The following is a 20,774-nucleotide window of genomic DNA, read 5'->3' as shown; positions in this document are numbered from 1 at the left end:
ATTTTGACGTGGCTCAACATGTTCATCTAAGACATCGGCTATCCGCCTCTTTGATTGTGATATATTTACTTTGACGGGTTGTTAAATTACTATGTCTATGTTGAGGCTCGTTTAAGACAGTGTACTTAAAATGAAAATGATATTTCACTAAGACTAATACAGTCTAATGGTTAAAGACTTTTAGAAATATAGTATAATTGTTTATAGTTGTTAAGTGTTTTAAATCGTAAAATATAGAAGCATTTGAAAAAAAAGGTTTTTATTGTGTTATTTCTTTTAATAAGCTTTGATACAAGAGTTTGGAATTTAATTTATTTGCCTCCGAAAATGCACGACAGTTTACCTTCACGGTACAAAGTACCTCCATCTGTGGCAATCACTCGTTATCAAACAAACGCACACTATATATATTTATATATATAAATATATATATAAACATTTTTACAATTATTTTTCATTCTTTTATTAAATTAAAAAAAAATGCGAATAAGTGTCATTTTTTATTACAAAAACTATATATTAAAATTCATGTTTTTTTACTATCAAAAATTTCATTTTTGTTAAATAGACATTTTTTATGAATAGATTAGTTAATCTAATTTTTTTTAAATTTATAATATGATTAATTTTCCCATTTAAAATGTAAACTAAATTATCTTTATATATCATTAGTAGACTATATTTATTACTAAATAAAATAATTAAAATTGTGAATTTAGTTGTCCTACTAATCCTCTATGCATATATAGCACAGAAATACAACTAATGTTAAATGTCAATTATAGAGTTTTAAAGCGGTTTAATATATTGAAAATTAAACCTGAAAATGATGAAACAGAAGAAGAGTTGTTGGAAAAATCGTTTGAAGTCATTAAAACTAAACCGTTTGATATGCAGTTCATAAACAATGAAATTTCTACAACAAATAAGTGTTTGGTAAAGAATGAAGTCGACAATAATTATGAGTAAGGTTATTTTTATTACCATTTTGTTTTTCTTGAACAAAACTTTAATACTTTTGTAATTATGTTATCCTCCTCGATAAACCCATCAGTCGTATCGATGTTAGCGTTTCGCTATTATTATCCTTATTTTAGGAACTGCTTGTTAATATAATAATATATTATTTTAATTAAAACCGCATCTGCCTTTTATCAATATAATTTTAAATCAAAGTATCAAAAAATGAAGAAAAAAAATAAAAAAATGAAGCGATTACTTATAATTTTAAATTTATAAATATATATATATATAAATATAGTATAATGATTAATATCTTCTCTACAAAATCATAAACTATTAAGTAAGATAGCATTATTGTTTTTTTTCTTAATAGGTCGATGAAGTAGTGTATGTTTAAAGATACATCTATTGAATTATTCAATGAGGTGGTCTATCTTAAGATAGACGCTATTATAAAAAAGATGTTCATTAAAAAAAAAAATTCAAAAATGATCTCTATGGGTATTAAATAGTAAAAAAAAACTGTTAGTATCCACGCTATCCACGTCGATACATCGACACATGAAAAAAAAAAAGGTGTGATTTTTTAAAATAAATACTTAATGCTAACAGTTATAAAAAAAAAATAATGTAATAAGTAATAGCGTTTGTTTATTTTTTATTAAATTCATTTTTAATTATCAAAATTAAAAATTAAAAGTTGAGCGGAAAATTTTAATGAAATCGACTTTAAGTAATGTCCTCATATTAAAATACTTAAAACTTTTAAAAATAATTATTAATTAGATACATTTTGTTTTCTTTTCAAGGAGGTATTTATTAAATGAGTATGTCTCGTTTCTTATCTCTTATATTTTATTTCTAATATTTTATCTCTAAGTTTGTATCTACAATATCGTATATTTTATATCTTATCTTATCTATAATACCTCTAATTTTTAGCCAGACATTAAAAATTATTTATCAGCTCTTTCATTTACAAAACATCCTCTTAATAGCGCCACACGCACACATTGTCTTCGGTAACGTTCAGTCTTATTCACGCGCGCACGCAAAGATTTTTTTAATGTCCCCGATCCAAAAGCCATATCCATGTTAAAAATTAAGTTTAGTCGTTCAGTGTGAAATTTTTATTTCTGCTGAGTTAAGGGTTAAAAGAAGTCGGTCATTAAAAAGTCTCAAGGTACTCAATGTAGACTTTCAAGATTTTAAATCTTATGTTATTCGGACGTTTATTATCCTTATTTTAACAAATGTGAATGTTACGTTGTATTTTATAGGATAAGTTTAGGCTACTCAATCAAATAAAATTGCCTTAGTAGTAGATTATTGTATGTCATGTAAAATCAATAAAATTAATTCTTAAAAATGATGCGTTGTACATTTGTAAATTTTAATGAAATAGACTATAAGTAATGTCCTCATAGTAAAATACTTAAAACTTTATAAAAATATTATTAATTAGTTACATTTTGTTTTCTTTTCAAAGAGGTATTTATTATATGGATATGTCTCGTTTCTTATCTCTAATATTTTATTTCTAATATTATATCTCTACAGTTTGTATCTACAATATCGTACATTTTATATCTTATCTATAATATCTCTTATCGCATATCTCTATTTTTTAGCCAGACATTAAAAATTATTTATCAGTTCTTTAATTTACAAAACATCCGCTTAATAGCGGCACACGCACACATTGTCTTTTGTAACGTTCAGTGCCATTCACGCACGCACGCAAAGATTTTCTTAATGTCCCTGATCCAAAAGCCATATTCATGTTAAAAATTTAATTTAGTCGTTTCATGTGAAATTTTTATTTCTGCCGAGTTAAGGGTTAAAAGACGTCGGTCATTTAAAAATCTTAAGGTACTCAATGTAAAAGTGGACTTTAGATAGAGTACACTTTTTAAGTTTCAAATCTTATGGCACTCGGATGTTTATTGTCCATATTCTAATAAATGCGAACGTTACATTGTATTTTATAGGATAAGTTTAGGCAACACAATCAAATAAAAATAGCCTTAATAGTAGATTATTGTATGTCATGTAAAATCAATAAAATTAATTCTTAAAAATGTTGCGTTGTTTATTTAATGTTAGTAATATTAATACTTGCTGTATAATATCAAAATATATTTGTCTTAAATTAATCTATTATGTTCCATACATGTTGCAGTATTAATTTTCCGTGTAAAGCGACCGATACCTCAAACAATACAAAAACCATGGATTGCAGTTTGAACAAAACTATAGAAAACGATTCTGAGAAAAACATACACAAATTACGTCGGTTCGACTGCAATATATGTCAAAGGAGGTTTATAACCAAAAGTAATATAATCCGGCACATTGCGAAATCACATTCTAGTACTTCCATTGAAAAGAAAGCACCTCAAAAAAATAAAGTCAATCATCGTAACAGCAGAATCAAAAAGTATACTCAAAACAAAGATGGTCTATTTAATTGTGGTATTTGTGTGAAAACTTTTTCATCAAAATCAAACCTGAGAAGACATTGGCGCATACATACTGGCGAGAAACCCTATAAATGCGATGACTGTATAAAAAGATTTGGTCAGATATCTCACCTCAAGATTCATGAACGCATACATACTGGTGAGAAACCTTATAAATGCGTTGTCTGTGAAAAAACCTCCATTCAACATTCTGATCTCAAGAGACATGCACGTGTACATACCGGCGAGAAACTATTTAAATGCGTTGTCTGTGAAAAGGCATTCATTGAAGAATCTAATCTCAAGAGACATTCAGTCGACAAATTCATCTCAAGTACCATGCACGTATTCATACCGTCGAGAATCCGTTTAAATGCGATGTCTGTAAAAAAACGTTTGGTAGACAACATCACCTCAAAGCTCATGAACGCATACATACTGGTGAAAACCCGTTTAAATGCGATGTCTGTAAAAAACGTTTGGTAGACAACATCACTCAAAGCTCATGAACGCATACATACTGGTGAAAAACCGTTTAAATGCGATGTCTGTGAAAAAACCTTCATTCAACATTTGATCTCAAGAGACATACACGTATACATAATGGCGAGAAACCTTTTAAATGCGATATCTGTAAAAAAACATTCGTTTCACAATATCACGTTAAGAACCATGCACGTATACATACCGGAGAGAAACCCTTTAAATGCGATGTCTGTGAAAAATGTTTTAATAGACAATGTAACCTCAAAACTCATAAAAGAACACAACCGGAGAAACCTTTAAATGCTGTCTGTGAAAAAACATTTGTAACAAGCTACCTCAAAACATGACGCATACCGGAGAAACCTTTAAATGCAATGTCTGTGAAAAAACATTTGGTAGACAAGTCTTCACCTCAAAACTCATGAAAGAACACATACCGGCGAGAAACCATTTAAATGCGTTGTCTGTGGAAAACCGTTCATTCAACAATCTGATCTCAAGAAACATGCACGTATACATACTGGCGAGAAACCGTATAAATGCGATATCTGTAAAAAAACATTCCTTCAACAATATCACCTTAAGAGACATGCACGTATACATATTGGTGGGGTACGACACAAATGCTCAGTCTGTGATAAATCATATGGTCGCCAAGATTCTCTCAAAAGTCATCAAGCAAAAGCACACGGCTCATAGATTCATAAACCTCACGTGGCTATTTGGCAGTTTCAAAATAGTTTTTCAAAAATCGATTTGTTAATTTTTTGCAAATTTTTTTACTTAGGATTTATATCAGATATATTATATTTTTATTAGTTTTCTTATCATTATTAAATATTATAACTGATTATTATCATACACACTTGCACAAAGGTATTTAGTGAAACCAATGTGTTTTATACGTTTTTAACGTGTACTCAACATGTTATATAATTTGGCAATTTAGTTTTACTGTTAAATTGAGTAACTTAAGACTGAAAACTTTACCAATAGATACCAATGTATTTAGTATTTACATTTAGTGTTAATTGGTAGAAACATATGTACCCATATAAGTTTACTTTTTATTCTTGACTAAAATGAACAAATATGTGCTTAAATCGAAAACTGTGTAAATAAAATTACCTATATGCTGTTATATATTAGATAGCATAATATTAATATTTAACACAATATAATTGATTTAGGTATCTAATAAAACTTTATTTGAAAAATAACTTTCTTCTATTATTATTTTAGGCTGTTCTTTGCAGAAAATATTTACTGATTGTAATATTTTTTACAATAATTGTGTTTTGTTTTCTTACTACAGCTCACAACTATAAAACATTTAAAAATTATTTCAGAACACTACTGCATAATTAGGGTATTTTCGAGTTTAAATATTCTTACATGCCTAATTAAATTAATTATTATTAATTAATAGTTAATGAATTAAACTAACTTTTAAAGATATCATACATTTTTCGATGTTGTTGATTTGTTCGTATTTGTTAATACTTTGGGAGATTAAAAAGTTGCTACAGCCTACAGGAAAAAATTGTTTCAGCGTTTTAAAACACACCAAAATAAAGAATGTGGGACCAATTTTGTAAAGTCAGTATACTCTCAGCTCCGCATCGAAGCTAAAAATATAAATTATATTTTAAAATATCGACTCAATGCGTTTTTCAAGTTCATTTCTTCTACTTTCTTAATCTAAAATAACCCACTAAAATTAAAGTATTTTCAACTTGGTACTATACATAGTCACTGGCGTATCCAAATTTAGCGAAATGAGTGAATGTAACTAATTCTAGCTTTATTCGTTATTTTTTACCTTTTTGGGTAAATAAAGTTTAAAACTTCAAAATTTAAGTTTTTTAAAAGGTAGAGTATATTCTATTAACTTTTTAAATTAAAATGTATTTATTACACATTATAGTTAAAACGTTAAATGAAGTTTTTGCAAAAAATTACTTATGCCGAAGTGAATTGTTTAATAAATAAAGTGTAAAACGTCTTTCTAACTAAGCATGTTAAACATTTTATCATTGAAATAAACACTCAAGAAACAGAAACTTATTCAGTAACAGTATCTATATAACATAACAGTATATAATACATATGTTTATGTAATTTCACATTGATAACTAATTTTGTTCTTCATATTTAGCCCCACCCCCATGAAATCTGATATATGACCAAGGTTAGGATTTTTTATTTAATTACCGAATATCAAAACTTGTTTGAAAATAATAAGTCGTTTTAAAATTTGTAATAATTACTTCATTAAATAAATTTAAATATGAAATAAAATTTTATTCACTGTTTCGAAAATTTACTATCTGTCATATGGCCAAGGTGAAAAACAACAAACAGTTAAATATTAATTTTGCCAGTACATTTTCCCCTTACTTTTGTAATGGCATTTCTACGTACAAATAATATAATATGTTAATACCAATAGAACAAAGAGTACTGAATACTGCTAGAAATATACAGTATAGCTGGAGCAATTTAATTAACCTGCTATCAGTTGACATGGATTAACTAATGTGAGGAATTCATTGATACCTGATTGTTTTCTTTATATTTAGAATTTAGATACTCATTCACCATGTCTTCAACCTCCAGACTCCGTCATGTCAATGAGACATGTGTGAACCTAAGCCCTACCATTAAATCGATAGGGTAACTTAAATTTTAAGTAAATATATACACTGTTTATATAGAATAATTATTATATATTATGGATAATGTTTGTATTATTATCACATGGTAATAATGAGAGTAACGAACAATTTCAAAAAACTAAGAATACATTTTATTGAGATTTTATGAAAAGACAAAACAAACTTGTACACGCATAGCATGGTTTTTTTTAAAATTTGAGATTTTCTTTTATGATAAAGAAAACCAAGTTACAGTTAAAATAAAAGTTTTATAAAAATCAATATCCAATTAATATACCAAAAATGATTTATATGGTTAATAAAACAAAATAGTTGGTTATAAGCACAGCTCTAAGTAGTAACGTTATGAAAAATAATTATATTTCCCTATGAACAATAAAGGTGTATGTTTTTTAGTTACAGAAAGGACCCAAATATGCTTTAGGAATGTCCAGTTATATTTCAAGTGCAATACAAATTATCATTTGATTGTGTACATTTTTCCAAAATCTAAATTACATTTCACTAAATTATAATAAAATCATAAACTTTTGCTATTCGGACAATTGAAAATATTATCTTGTTTTTTACTACTTACCTATACATATTAGTATTGATCTCAAAAAACATTTTTGTTATTAAATACAAGTTGCTTGGGAAAAGATAACAAATGTGCTTGGTTCTGATGCGTTTTTAATGGTTTCATCTGTGACAATGAGTTTTTATTCATTGACAACACCAATTTGGAAGATTCACTTTTGTAAGATATAAACCAAGTTGTTTTTTTACCAGCAATTATTTTTTTTACAGACAAATAAAATCTACTTTTTAGTTTTTAATTGGACAACTTAGGTCTAATTCTGAATGCAAAAACGTGCACCAGTCATTTTAATGTCACCAGTTGCTCATTAGAGACTTTTAGAGTACAGGGTGATCCAACTAACGTAAGACACTCATTTTCTCGGAAAATATGAATATTTTGAAAAAACATTTTTTCCTATTCTTTTAGGTATAAGTTTTACTACATTTTTCAATGCTTCGAAAATTTTTATTTTCATCCCTTATACGATAAAAAGGGTCTAAGTTCACGTTTTCAAATGGCAACATATGTTTTTAATTCCATAAATTTGTAGGCAAAAAATTTTAAAATATGTTATCGTTTGAATTATTAATTTTTATCCATCTAGTCGTTAGCTATGACTTTGTAAAGATATTACATTTTCTCTTAAATATTGTTATATTTCTTTGGTTTTCCAAAGACCGGGAGCCAATAAAATACTTATTTATGATCGCATTGTCCGATAGATGAGTACACAGATAACCAAACACAATAAAATGTTTTGTGATATTTTGTTTGACCAGCGTTTTATATTTATAGATTACCGACTTTTCTAACACATCGTCATGACAGGTAGGTTGACAGACCTATATTGACAGCAGCTAACGAATGGCTATTTAACCACAACAATCAAAAACCGTGGTACAAGTAGGTTGATAACTGCTGCTATGATGATAATACAAAATATTATTATCATTAGTTATCATATTTTTCTACTATCTATGTTCTACATTCAACAAGTAACAGCACAGTACAACAGATCATTATTATGCTATTTGAAAATTATAATTTTTAGTTTTTATGGGTAGTAAACAATAGCTTTAAAATTTGGCTTACAATCTCATAAGTGCATACATTGAATGGACAAGCGTCGCGAAGCGTTACTATTATTTGTTTAGTTATGTTCAATTTATTCAAAATATGTTGTGCTCAAATAATTGTTTTAAACAATTTACACTAAATAAGGAATTTTGGATTTAATTTGCTTACTATTTTAATTCTACAGTAAATATTTAAAATGTTGCTTATTTTACATTTATAACTAACTTTTTTTTATTATATAAACAACTTTATTAATAAAAAATAATGCAATAAAGTGGACTGTGTTTAAATGATTACGTTGTCTAAAGACTAGATGTTTGTAAACAGTGTTTTAGGAACCTACAACAAAATCACAGTTAAGTTTGAAATTGTATTAATTATCGACTTAATTTAAGCCGGTAGTTCCAAACTATGATTCAAAGTACTTATACTTTTTTTTCTGTTTTCCCCATCCTGTTGGCAAAAAAGATTTGATTTTTCTGTAACGGTAAATTTTTCAACATCATTGATATTTCATTTTTTTTTAAGTCAAGTTATTTCTTATTAAGATCCTGTTAATAAAAATATGGATCAATAGTTTGTGACTCAATTACACAAAATCACACAGTGATACTCAAACTTCAGAAATAAAGTTAGGGTTTGTGTCACGCAAACATTAAATTATCAGAACTTGTCTTTTTTATTTTATTAATAACTATTAAATTAAATAGTTTATATGTTTCTAATCTTTTTATTAGTACTTACTAATTATTATTATAACTTATAAGGTGTACAATGTTATAATAATAGTGATTCTAAAGCCTTTATAATAAAATATGTCTGTTTCAAAAATTTCAAATTGAAAAGTTAATTCTTTTACAGTTGAATCTGCTTATTTTGATTTTATGTATAATCAGTATTTTCTTATTTTTATTATTTTCTTCACTATTTAATATCTAGAAAATTAAAAGCTTAATAGATTTTAGTTGTTTAAAAAGAAAACCATTATCTGATATTTCCTTGTTTACTATACAAATTAAAGTATTGACATTATTAAACTATTATAACGGGTACGTTTTACTAAGATTATGTAAAAGTGGCAATATTAAATCAAAAATAGCCTTAGCTAAATTGTAGTATCTAAATTTAACAATTATTCTGTAATAAAACACATTTTTAAGGATTTCAATTTTATGGAATTTGTACGCGACAAGTTTGTCTGATTTTATACACATACATACATGTATACTATATTTATGTATAAATACAAATAATTATAAAATCAATTATACTAACTTATAATGCATAGTTGTTAAAAATAAAATTTGTTTACCTTTAATGATGCAAATAATGGTTAAAAGAATATTTGCTGTAATGCGTATGCGACAATTTTCCTACTTTAAAGAGTTAAAAAACAATTTTTATTAATTTTTACTGTGTACTTTACAAAATTTGAACATTGATAACACATAGTCAAACAATTGTGTTGATAAATTTCAACGACAAACATATAGTATAGTATAACATTTAAAGAACAATAATAATCTTTTGTCTGATAATATAAGTATTTAACTAATAAAATATTCATAAACTATTTATTAATACAACAATAAATTTAAAAATTACAAATGTTACTATTTTGAAAATATTCAATAAAAAATATTAAACAAAAACAATATCTATACATTTGAAATTGTTCAACTTCTATAATACTGATTTAAATTTTTTTCTTTTAACAATCGTTGGTAATTAAACAAATCTAACAAAATCAAAATTCAATAAATAAAATTAACTATAAGAATTATCTTAGGCAAGTTCAAAAAAATAATTTACTTGATTTACTGAATTCATTAAATACAAATTAATAGAATTACTACTTTTTTAAAGAGAGAATTATTGTATATTAATTAATTTGATATAAAATTTAACTTTGATAGCCAAATACCTGTGTCAGTTATAGCTAAAACTTTATGATAAAATATCCGTAATGTATGTCAGACACACAATATATGGGTTATATCATTGTAAGAAATAACTAAACTGAAAGCAGACATTTGAACTACCTTAGATAAGTTTAATCAAATAAAAATAATATACTTACATATTATTATAAATAATGGTATAATCAAGAAGTGATTCCTTGTATGTAGTAGTATGAAATTCATACATTAATTACTGATATTTTTAAAAATAAATGAAACAGGTATATGAGTATTATCAACCCACATACACAAATACATGCATTAATAATTATTTTAAGTTAACACAACACACTTTTCATTCAAATTGCTTAGTGTTGATATTATACATTCACATGAAAAAATGTCACATTAGAAATAAATGTTTTATACTTATAATTTACACCTTGATATATAAATGTAAGGTCTTGGGTCCGATTGGAAAGACATTTCCATAGCAATTGATATGTCATACTCAAATCCAATTTTACATGATAACATTGGTTTTTAAAAGATGAAATATTTTCAGTAAAAAAGCATTCAACCTAAATTAAAAAAGCTAATTGAAATCGTATTGTATTAAATTACCCATTAAACTCTAATAAACTTACCTATTAAATTAATGCTTTATATTTATAATTTACACCTTAATATAAAATTGTAAGGTCTTCAGTCTTGGGTCCAATTGAAAAGACATTTCCATAGTAATTGGTATAGCCTATTCTCAACGCCATAGATATTTCTGACATGATAACATTGATTTTTAAATGATAAAAGATTTTCGGAAAAAAGCATTCAACCTAAAATAAAAAAGCTAATTGAATTCGTATTGTATTAAATTATCTATTAAACTTTAATACACTTACCTATTAAATTAATGGTGTGTCCAAGAATGTAACGTCAAAATAAAGTCGAGAGCAAATATTATCAATTAATATATTTAAAAAATTATAAAATAACGAGTTATGACATAACTACAATAAGCATGCTATCATATTTACTATAAAGTAAAATGTAAATTTACTAACATTTTTTAATTAAGTTTGCAATTCCTCATTTCACTAATGTAAACGTGTGAACTTCGAAGTCGAAATTTGTTAGCGATGAGGTTATGTACAAATAATAAATATAATGCGATTTTGTACAAATAATAAAATATATTATGGGTACTGGTCACTCGATTATTCCGTGGTAACTGATACATAGTTTAGATACTATATTGTTATCCGAGATAACCAGCTAATGACTAGCTCCAGCTAGATTAGGTTAAAGTGTAAAGTCCGTTATCCGTAACAGTCTACCTTTCGTCTAATAATGTATGGTTATTTATTATATCTGATTATGATACGGAATGCGTTAACATCAAATTATTATTATATTTGATGTGATGACCGTCGTAATAAAACTACTTGTCTTTGTCGAATCGAATGAAATTATTAAGAAATATAGACAAAAATTCAAATCTTTACAAAGTCATAAACAGCGAACAAATGGATGAAAATTAAAAATTCAAACGCTAACATTTTTTTAGATTTTTTGTCTTTATATTTATGGAATTTAAAACATATGTTCCCATTTGAAAAAACGAGGTTCGTACTTATTTAACGTATAAGGGTTGAAGATAAAATTTTTCTAAATATTGAAAAATGTAGCTAAATATGTACCTAAAATTTTAGGGAAAAAAAAATTTGCAAAATATTCATACTTTCAGAGAAAATGAGTGTCTTACGTTAGTTGGATCACCCTGTATATAGGGGAAACGTTGAAAAAAAACATATTTGGTCCAAAATTCAAAATAACTGACTTACGGTCAATAACATGTTTTTTTTTAAATGGAAACCGTGTATTTTTTGTTAACCAAACAAATGATCTTATCAAAACTGACAACTTTTCTAGGAAAAATGTTTCGGTAAAACCCATAATTTTAATGGAAAACCCCATAATTTGCAAATTAAGTCTCTTTAGCTATTTTTAGTTTGGTTATTTTATTTTGATACTTATGATAACCTTGTCGTGTGAAGTAACCTTGGTGTGTGTACGTACCTTTGTACTCTAAAAGTCTCTAATATACAACTTTTTGATATAATTAGTATTTTTGGAGAAAAATAGATACGTTTTTTAAAATGGGACACCCTGTATAATAGGTAAATTATATTTTTTTTATTCCTGAAGTAGAGTATATTAATATCACTTAGAGAGTTTTTATTTATAATGTTATATAAAAACTCCATCCGCCTATCACATCGCCTTAATATATCCTGAAATAATATAATACATTTATTAACAATTTAAAATATGATAAAAACAATGTTAAAGCGTACCTATTATATTGTGTGAAATAAGATTTAAGGAGAATGATAAAGAAACGGTTTTACTAGAACACAAGACAATAGTGCAATAGTGTACCAAATTAATTTTTCCAAAAACAATTTTGTAAGTCAACAAAGAACCTCCCAGCTATACAAGGTTTCAGCCTTGAACTATTTTGAATTGTTAAAAACACTTTTAGTGATAATATGGTGGTTGACCCCTTGAGACATTTGCATGTGCAGGGATACATACGCAAGGGTACTCAAGTGTCTAATTGTTTGTATAAAACTAGTATATTTTATTTTAATAAATATTTATGTACAATATATCATATCAGTTTTTACTGTAAACGGTATTTTTCACAACGACTGTTATGCAATGTAAACAAATGAAAACCGCCTATTCGTATAGGTACTATTTACTCTTAGGCTTAGGAAAACAATAAGAACGACCATATTTTCCGTAAGCGGTTTTGCATTGAAATCTTTATTATGGTGACAAAATATATTCTATTGTATTACATAACGCGTGCATACAGTTCAACGTTCCCAACGCACGATTAATACAAACAGTGTAGTTATCGCGTGGCCAATATATTATGCCTTTGTTCTTAAGGGACGGGTACGGCCACCGAAGAATATTGTAGCCGGATATAGGTCACAAAAATAGATGATAAATTTTGTAACAAAATACAAATGGTCAGAGTAAACATGTTTGTTCAAAAAGCTGCCACTGGGACTAGATAGGAAAATATTTAAACAAATGAAAATTATATGTTCAAATACTAGACTAGATTTAACGGTTTCAGCGGTATTGCTCATTGCCGACAAAATGCACAGGTACTTCATCTCACAAGTTCCATCCTAGGTACAGTTAATCATGTTTAGTGTTTGTTTTGTGGTAGGTACATTGAAAATCACAAATTATTATATTGTCTTTTGCGTCATCATTTTTACAAAACCCGCGTTTATCTACAGTCAGAGTGGCACTTGTTAAAATAATATATAGTGTACGGTGTTTCATTTTACTCGTTCACTGTACGATTATTGAGTTCTCGGTTGGACGACTTTGAACTTTAAGTGCTGCTCCGAAAATATTGGAAACTTTCACAACGTTGTAAGATGCGAAAAATCGCTATTTTGTTTTTAGTCGCCATCGTCTTGGCAACAGCATTGGGTAATATTTGTTTTTTTTTTTTTACAATACAACGTTTTCAATTTGATTATTAGATTATTTATAAATTATTTTATAACTGATTAGTGCACAATTTTCCCCTGTAATATTCTACATACCTTTATATGTCATCATTATATAGTTAACAAACAGTAATTTGCTGTGTATAATTTGTTGGATTAGGTGATGCACATAAAAAGGCAAAGAAAGGTCGGTAAACATTGGGTATTTCATTTTGGACAAGACACTCGATTTCTTGAAAGATGTAAATATTTTTGTAAACGTCTGCTTTTAGTTTAGTTTTAACTATAATTACCACAATTTCTCATATTTTCAAAAAATAAATTCATAACAGATGTGTTAACGTTAAGTATTGTCAACTCAATTTACTCACATACACAAATATAAGCTTTAATAATTATTAAAAGTTAATCGTAACATAACACACTTTTTTATTCAAATGTTGGCATTTGGCTTGCCTTTTTCTTATAAGATTTGGGGATAAAAATTTTCGAAACAATGAAAAATGTGTTTTCCCAAAAAAAAACTGGATTTTTTTTCATCTAAGTAATAAGTGATAATATTTTCTGAGAAATCAAGTGTCTTACTCAAAATAAAGCACCTTGTACATAGCATAGTATATACAGTTATCTAATTTTATTTTTTTATAATTAGAACATGAAAAATACATAAAACACTTAGCAAAAAGTAAGTTATCTGTTAATTAAAGGCACGTTATAAATTTACTTAGTTTTGTTTGTCCATTTTGTATAGAAGTTCCAATTAAAGAACTTTTTTGTAGTGAAAAGATAAAATATTTCATTAAGTACAACCCTATTATTCCGAAGAGGTAAAATGTTTTAAGTCTTATGTTTATATTTAAATCTTAACATTTGTTGTTTAATTTCTAAACATAAATAACTATTTGAAAAAAATTATATTTTTTTTTAATTTGTAATAATTACTTTATAAAATACATTTCTATACAAAAATACAATTTGATTCACTGTTTTTATTTGGGACTTTTTAACAGTTTACATGACAATATAATACGTTACATAATAATATACATTTATAATAGTAGCTAATTAATGTTTTTTATATTTTAATTCCAATAGCTGGACAATTAGGACAAAGTACGTACCTAACAACTAACAATTAATACACGTTTTACTTGTTTTTAGTTGTTAAATTTGTGATTTTTTTGTAAATACACAATTTTAATACAATGTGCATAGATACAATGATAATACTATTTTATTTCTACTAGAACAAACTAATTTCACATTGATTTTATTAATAATTATGTTCTTTATGTTTAGTCCCATCCCCATACAATCCGGTACATGGACAAGGTGAGGAATAACAAACAGTTTAATTTTTATTCATCCAGTACCTACATTACTTCCTTACCTAACTCTATTATCATTGAAAAACGCTCAAGAAACAGAAACATTTTTAGCTTCAAATATAGAATAGAATATATAATTACTACATAGTATACTACTAGTATACTATGTTTGTATAATTCCACATTGATAACTAATTATGTTCTTTATGTTTAGTTACACCACCATATAGTCCGATACATGGACAAGGTGAGGAACAGCAAACAGTTAAATTTTTATCTATCCAGTACATTTCTTCCTTACTTAACTCTATTATCATTGAAAAACGCTCAAGAAACAGAAACATTTTTAGCTTCAAATATAGAATAGAATACATAATATACTACTAGTATATTATGTTTGTATAATTCCACATTGATAACTAATTATGTTCTTTATGTTTAGTTACACCCCCGTACAGTCCGATACATGGACAAGGTGAGAAACAACAAACAGTATTTATCTGTCCAGTACATTTCTTCCTTACTTAACTCTATTATCATTGAAAAACGCTCAAGAAACAGAAACATATTTAACTTCAATTATAGAATATAATTTATTATAAACTACTAGTATGTTGTATTTGTATAATTTCACATTAAAACTAATTATGTTCTTTATGTTTAGTTACACCCCCATACAGTCCGATACATGGACACGGTGAGAAACAACAAACAGTTTAATAAGAATTCATCGAGTCCTTACTTCTTAAAAGACATTTCCATGTATGAATAAATCCAGTTATAAGTTGACAACATTGTCTCATATTGGAACTTAACTTCATTCTATCTATAACATTTGTTCCCTTTTTCTAAAGCCGCTTCATTCAAGTATAACATTTTTTCATAATTCTTCTATCTTTATATTCTATACCATATGCTTAAGTATATTGATAATTAATTTTGTTCTTAATATTATTCAGGCCTACACAATGTGGGATATCAGTATGGTAAGTAACAGCTAAGTTCAAGTAAACGAAAATTCTAAATGTTAGTTTTTGTAAAAGTTTTTATATTTAAGTTTAATTATTAATTATTCCGAGGGGATAAAATATTTAGTAACAAACTTAGTTTGATTATAACTTGTGTATAATTTTTCTATCTTTTTAGTCTATGCAATATGGAATATATTAATAACCGGCTTTTCATTTTTTTGTAGGTCCACAAGCTCAGCCATATGGACATGGTAAGTAACGTAAAATAACGGTAAAAAATAATGTGCACTTATGAAGTTACTATGAAAGCGATACAAACTTCATTGTTTGGTTACCCATATACCATAAAGTCCAATTAAAGTTTGTAAATAATAATTTTTTTTTTGTGTAATCATGTTCATGTAGGTGGTGTAATGGCACCTAATTACGCAGGAGGTCAGTATATACTATGAAGTTATAGTTACTGTAAAATAAATCAATTGGTACTTAACTATGGGGCAGAACTTAGCCCTATGGTTTTTATTTTACCCACGAAAAGACTTAAGTCTTTTAGGGTAAAATAAAAACCATGCGATACTAATAATATGTATTATTTACATTTTAAAAGAGAAATCATTAATTTTAATATATTTTACACAGATAATATTTCACATTTTTCATTAGTATATATTTCACTATCAGAACTTGACTACATTTTTCATAATAAATAGTATTAAAGTCTTAAAACCTGGACATAAGTACTTAGTTTCTATATTAGTATAATATGTTTGAATTATAAACTTATACTATACAAATACAAAAGACATAATAAATAATAATTCATTGAAAATTAACGAATATTATGAGAATATTAAATAAATATTGCACAAATATTTTAAACAGAATAGTCAGTAGCAAATTGTACAGCTAATTATAGTTCTTTGTATATGATTTTTTGTGATAAAAATGATTTCTTATTGTATCTAGCGTCCAAGGTGAATTAATAATCATTATAAGCCCACCTTGCTAGTACCTTTTTTTCTTGGACATATTTTTTTTTGATAGTTTACTTCTTCTAAAAAGTAAACGTTTAATGAAAATTTTGCAAAATATGACTTATACCGAAGTGAGTTCCTTAATAAATTGGGGGAATACCGTATAACGTCATATTTTCATTGAATCAAACGCTCAAACAGAAACATATTCAGGTAACTAATTTTGTTCTTCATATTTAATCCCACAAGGTGTGCAATTACCACAAGTTGTGTCAAATGCACAAGGTGTGCCATATGCACAAGGTGTGCCATATGCTCAAGGTGTGCCATATGCTCAAGGTGTGCCATATGCACATGGTGTGCCAAATCCACAAGGTTAGTAACAACTAGGAAATAAATGCAAGCTAAAAAAGTTTTCTCTTATATTAATTTTAATCTATACCTAATTAATACTTGTAGGTACATCCTACTGATTGGCATCGAAGTGTTTTACATAATTTGTTTTATGAATTATAATTTATATACATATTGAATTCGATGGGAAACTGAGAAGGTTTTGGGAAGGTTCTTAGTGTTTTTTTTTCTGATTAGAAATTATTGCCACTTAAATGGTTAAAATTAATAGTTCCTACACATTTACAAAGCTAACTTAGTTTTTGTATACATTTTTTGTTAAAATTTTAATTATAGAACTTTTTATTCCATAAATATCGATTATTTTTATTATATAGAACCCTTTAATTCCAAAGGAGAATATATTTTATTCAACATAAATATGTATTTCTTACTTACTTTACAAAGACAAATTATTGTAAAAAAAAAAATAAAAATAACGTTTTTTTTTATCAATTGTTTTTTTCTTTAGACTTATTTGTTGTGCCATTTGCAATATTATGTAATAACTAAATAGCTACAGAAACGTTATATATAAGTGCTTACGTTTTACTTAGTTTTTTAAATAAATTATAATAACATTTTATCTTCGATGCAGTACTGAGAGGGTATTAATTTGATAATGATATGTTTTTATTATAATATTTTTTTTTTTTAATTATTGTTTCTGAACCAAATATGTCTTATTTATTTTCGAATAAATTATTTCATGGTAAACAATTGTTTACTTCATTTTTATATATATAAAAAAAAAATATTAGTCTATGCAATTTTTCTCATCAGATTACATAATGCATAACATATGCACTAGCATACGATGTGGGGTCTAATTCACTTGCATTATTATTAATTGTCAGGTATATACATACATTTAACAAATAAATCAATACATTTCAGGTTATAATGCTTATAATCAATATCAAGGTAATGGTACTGGTCTCGTAAGAAAGGTGAAAAATGCTCTTCATAAAGTCATAAAGTAACCATATGGTAGTCATTACCATAATAGTTGCCATCGTCATTCATGATGAGGTAACTTAATTTATTAAATATTACATTTTTTTCCTATCAAAGAAAACCAAATAGCTTGATAAAAAACTATTATAGACACAAATTCCAGTACATATTAGATTTATATAGGTAGTGTACATATTATTATATATTATGTTAAATATAATCTGTTGAATAACGATCGTTTTAACTGAAAAAGATGTATAAAATTATGAACATTATAAATTATAAAAAACATTTTATATCGTTCAAGCAAATCAATTGCTTAAGAATACTTTAATGAGGTAGCTTTTGTAGATCTTATCGTGACCTACATGAAAAGTAACATTATGAAAATAATGAGAGTCCGATAACTAGTTTCATATTACTTTAATTTGTGCTATAAATGATAATAACGTTTTTCTGATTACAGAAATGGTCCAAAGGTGTCGTAATCACTTCCAGTATCCAATAATACAATATAACTATCATTAAAATGTTAAAACTTTCACTAAACGGAAATTATATATGTATTCACTCAATTACCATATTAAAATTTTACCATTTGGCAAATTAAAAATGTGTTGTTTTTCATATTGAGTTATATCTAACTAATAAAACTGATGTTAAAAATAAATTGACTTGTCAAAGAAGCAGATAACAAATGTTTTTTGTGTAAAAGACTATAATGATAAAATTAAAATTGTACCTAATTTAAATATCAAACGTAAGCGGTTGTTGGTTTTGTAAGCTTTTTAAAATAGGCACTGCCTATTTTTTTATTAGGTATTTGAGGGTAACATTCTATTTGTGTGACAAGCAAATTACTATAACCTTAAAGTAAGTATTGTCTGAAATAGTAATATATATTTTGGACTACAAGGTACGGCTTTTTTTGTAGTGATAATTTTCAATAATCCGCTTAACTAGTGTAAATAGTTACAATATTATGACCAACTTTTTATCGGTTGTTTAACAATATCAACCCCCCCCCTTCCAAAAAAAACTAGGAGAACCTGAAAAAAATAAATTAAAATTTTTACTCATTGTAAGATTATCCATTACGTTTTTGGTCTCTCAAACTAGTTAAAACAGCAAGTCAAGTTATATTTCGACTTGTATGTATTGTATCTTTGATTTTAAATGTTTTAAATTTAAATAAACCTATTTTAATGAGTATCACAATTTACAATATTGCAAAATCAACGATGAACGAAGGATATTTTTAGTATTTTGAACTTTAGTTAAGTCCAAAATGCGTTGAAAACGGTTAAAAATGGAAAAGCGGCTGGAACAGATGGCGTGCCTTCAGAATTCCTAAAAAATCTTGGGCTCAGTGGCATTAGATGGATTGCAACACTAGTCACTAATACAGTAAACACGAATAATATCCCAATATCTCGGCACGAATCCAAAGTTATAGCCATCTTAAAGCTCAATAAGGAACCCACTGAACCTAAGAATTATAGAATTATATTCACCGCCATCATCAACGTACAAAATCTTCGAATGACTGATTCTAGCATCCTGGCCAGTTGAACAGGCAGGTTTTTGGAAAAAAAACAGAAACTGCTGCGACCAAGCTGCACACATAGAAAATGGGTTTCTAAGACAAGTGCGCACTGCAAAAAAGTTGCAATGTACAGCTGAATCATGCCATATTGCGCATCATCATCTTAGGAACTGCGAAATCTACACAAACCGCGAATGGTTACCGTTTCTATCAAACATAGCTGCCTCCTGACCTGACCTTCGAAGGCTATCTCGTACAAACAATCCGTCAGTCACATAGTCCAGTCATGTATTAACATGAAGTGAGAAAGAGGGTTAGTCCAATTGCACGAAGACGGCCCTGCATCCGCCAAATGGCTTGGTGAACTCGCTGTACTTTTGCGATATTTTCTTTATTTGTTACCTATTTATCTACTATCATTACCGCTGTTAATGTTGTTGTCTTCATAATTATTATTGATTTGTTTTAATTATTCATTTTTGTAATTATTATTATTATTCGTATAGACTGTTAAGCCGAAAAATGTCGTATGCAATAAATAAATAACTCTTATAACTTTAAAAATGGTGGTTCAAAACTGGTTATCAACCAATCAAAATTGTTAGTAAAATAATTTTAATTTAAAAAGTTAATAAAATATATACGTTATCATTTTAGTTTCCAAAGTCGCTATGAAAAAAACTTATTTGGGAGGGGGTAGGAACATAAAAGTTTATGGAGAATTGAGATCACATTATATAAAATCACTGTGAAGATAAACAATTCAATTATATATTAAGCACGGTGAAATGTTGAGTGGCCCATGATAAAAGAATCACCCTGTATATAGAGATATAGATATTAATTAGATTAATATAGATATTAATTATACATCAATTAATTTCTAAGGAAACAATAAGTTCTTTATACATAAATCAATAGGTATATATTATAA

The 20,774-nt window shown here is 26.9% G+C and overlaps 2 protein-coding genes and 1 long non-coding RNA gene across 5 annotated transcripts; 2 read left to right on the top strand and 1 right to left on the bottom strand.

Moving 5' to 3' along the window:
* Positions 1-883: 883 nt before the first annotated feature.
* On the top strand, positions 884-3,911 carry LOC126845070 (zinc finger protein 888-like). The gene is made up of 2 exons (XM_050583633.1): positions 884-965; positions 3,146-3,911. The coding sequence occupies exons 1-2, from the start codon at positions 892-894 to the stop codon at positions 3,909-3,911; spliced, it is 840 nt and encodes a 279-aa protein (XP_050439590.1). The 5' UTR covers positions 884-891.
* Positions 3,912-10,385: 6,474 nt separating this feature from the next.
* On the bottom strand, positions 10,386-11,388 carry LOC126845074 (uncharacterized). Its single transcript, XR_007686684.1, has 3 exons — positions 11,032-11,388; positions 10,777-10,965; positions 10,386-10,710 (listed from the first exon to the last, which is right to left on the bottom strand). It is a non-coding gene; the product is annotated as an uncharacterized LOC126845074 (long non-coding RNA).
* Positions 11,389-13,292: 1,904 nt separating this feature from the next.
* On the top strand, positions 13,293-18,907 carry LOC126845063 (uncharacterized). 3 transcript variants are annotated; one of them, XM_050583625.1, is made up of 14 exons: positions 13,300-13,651; positions 13,832-13,858; positions 14,324-14,356; positions 14,767-14,784; positions 14,971-15,003; positions 15,214-15,246; positions 15,442-15,474; positions 15,664-15,696; positions 15,959-15,985; positions 16,195-16,221; positions 16,376-16,405; positions 17,194-17,319; positions 18,235-18,369; positions 18,761-18,907. In XM_050583625.1, the coding sequence occupies exons 1-13, from the start codon at positions 13,597-13,599 to the stop codon at positions 18,318-18,320; spliced, it is 561 nt and encodes a 186-aa protein (XP_050439582.1). In that variant the 5' UTR covers positions 13,300-13,596; the 3' UTR covers positions 18,321-18,369; positions 18,761-18,907. The 3 variants fall into 3 exon arrangements, with proteins under 3 accessions (XP_050439584.1, XP_050439583.1, XP_050439582.1); XM_050583627.1 differs by lacking the exon at positions 15,214-15,246 and having other exon boundaries at positions 13,293-13,651; XM_050583626.1 differs by lacking the exon at positions 15,442-15,474 and having other exon boundaries at positions 13,294-13,651.
* The last annotated feature ends 1,867 nt before the right edge of the window (positions 18,908-20,774 follow it).

This window comes from Adelges cooleyi, unplaced genomic scaffold (assembly GCF_023614345.1).
Source record: "Adelges cooleyi isolate 19-005CV unplaced genomic scaffold, UGA_ACOO_1.1 ACOO_flye_CR_arks_rails_tigmint_CR_PRNA_666, whole genome shotgun sequence".
In the NCBI taxonomy this organism is placed as follows: domain Eukaryota; kingdom Metazoa; phylum Arthropoda; class Insecta; order Hemiptera; family Adelgidae; genus Adelges; species Adelges cooleyi.
The sequence above is the reverse complement of the archived record's forward strand: the minus strand, read 5'-3'. Positions and strand labels throughout refer to the sequence as shown.

Excerpts from the sequence above, each read along its gene's own strand:
- LOC126845070 (XM_050583633.1), top strand. The coding sequence starts at position 892 with ATGCAGTTCATAAACAATGAAATTTCTACAACAAATAAGTGTTTGGTA. Across the intron at positions 966-3,145 it reads GAAGTCGACAATAATTATGA|TATTAATTTTCCGTGTAAAG; the intron begins GTAAGGTTATTT and ends TACATGTTGCAG.
- LOC126845063 (XM_050583625.1), top strand. The coding sequence starts at position 13,597 with ATGCGAAAAATCGCTATTTTGTTTTTAGTCGCCATCGTCTTGGCAACA. Across the intron at positions 13,859-14,323 it reads ACATAAAAAGGCAAAGAAAG|AACATGAAAAATACATAAAA; the intron begins GTCGGTAAACAT and ends TTTTATAATTAG. Across the intron at positions 16,222-16,375 it reads AGCTCAGCCATATGGACATG|GTGGTGTAATGGCACCTAAT; the intron begins GTAAGTAACGTA and ends ATGTTCATGTAG.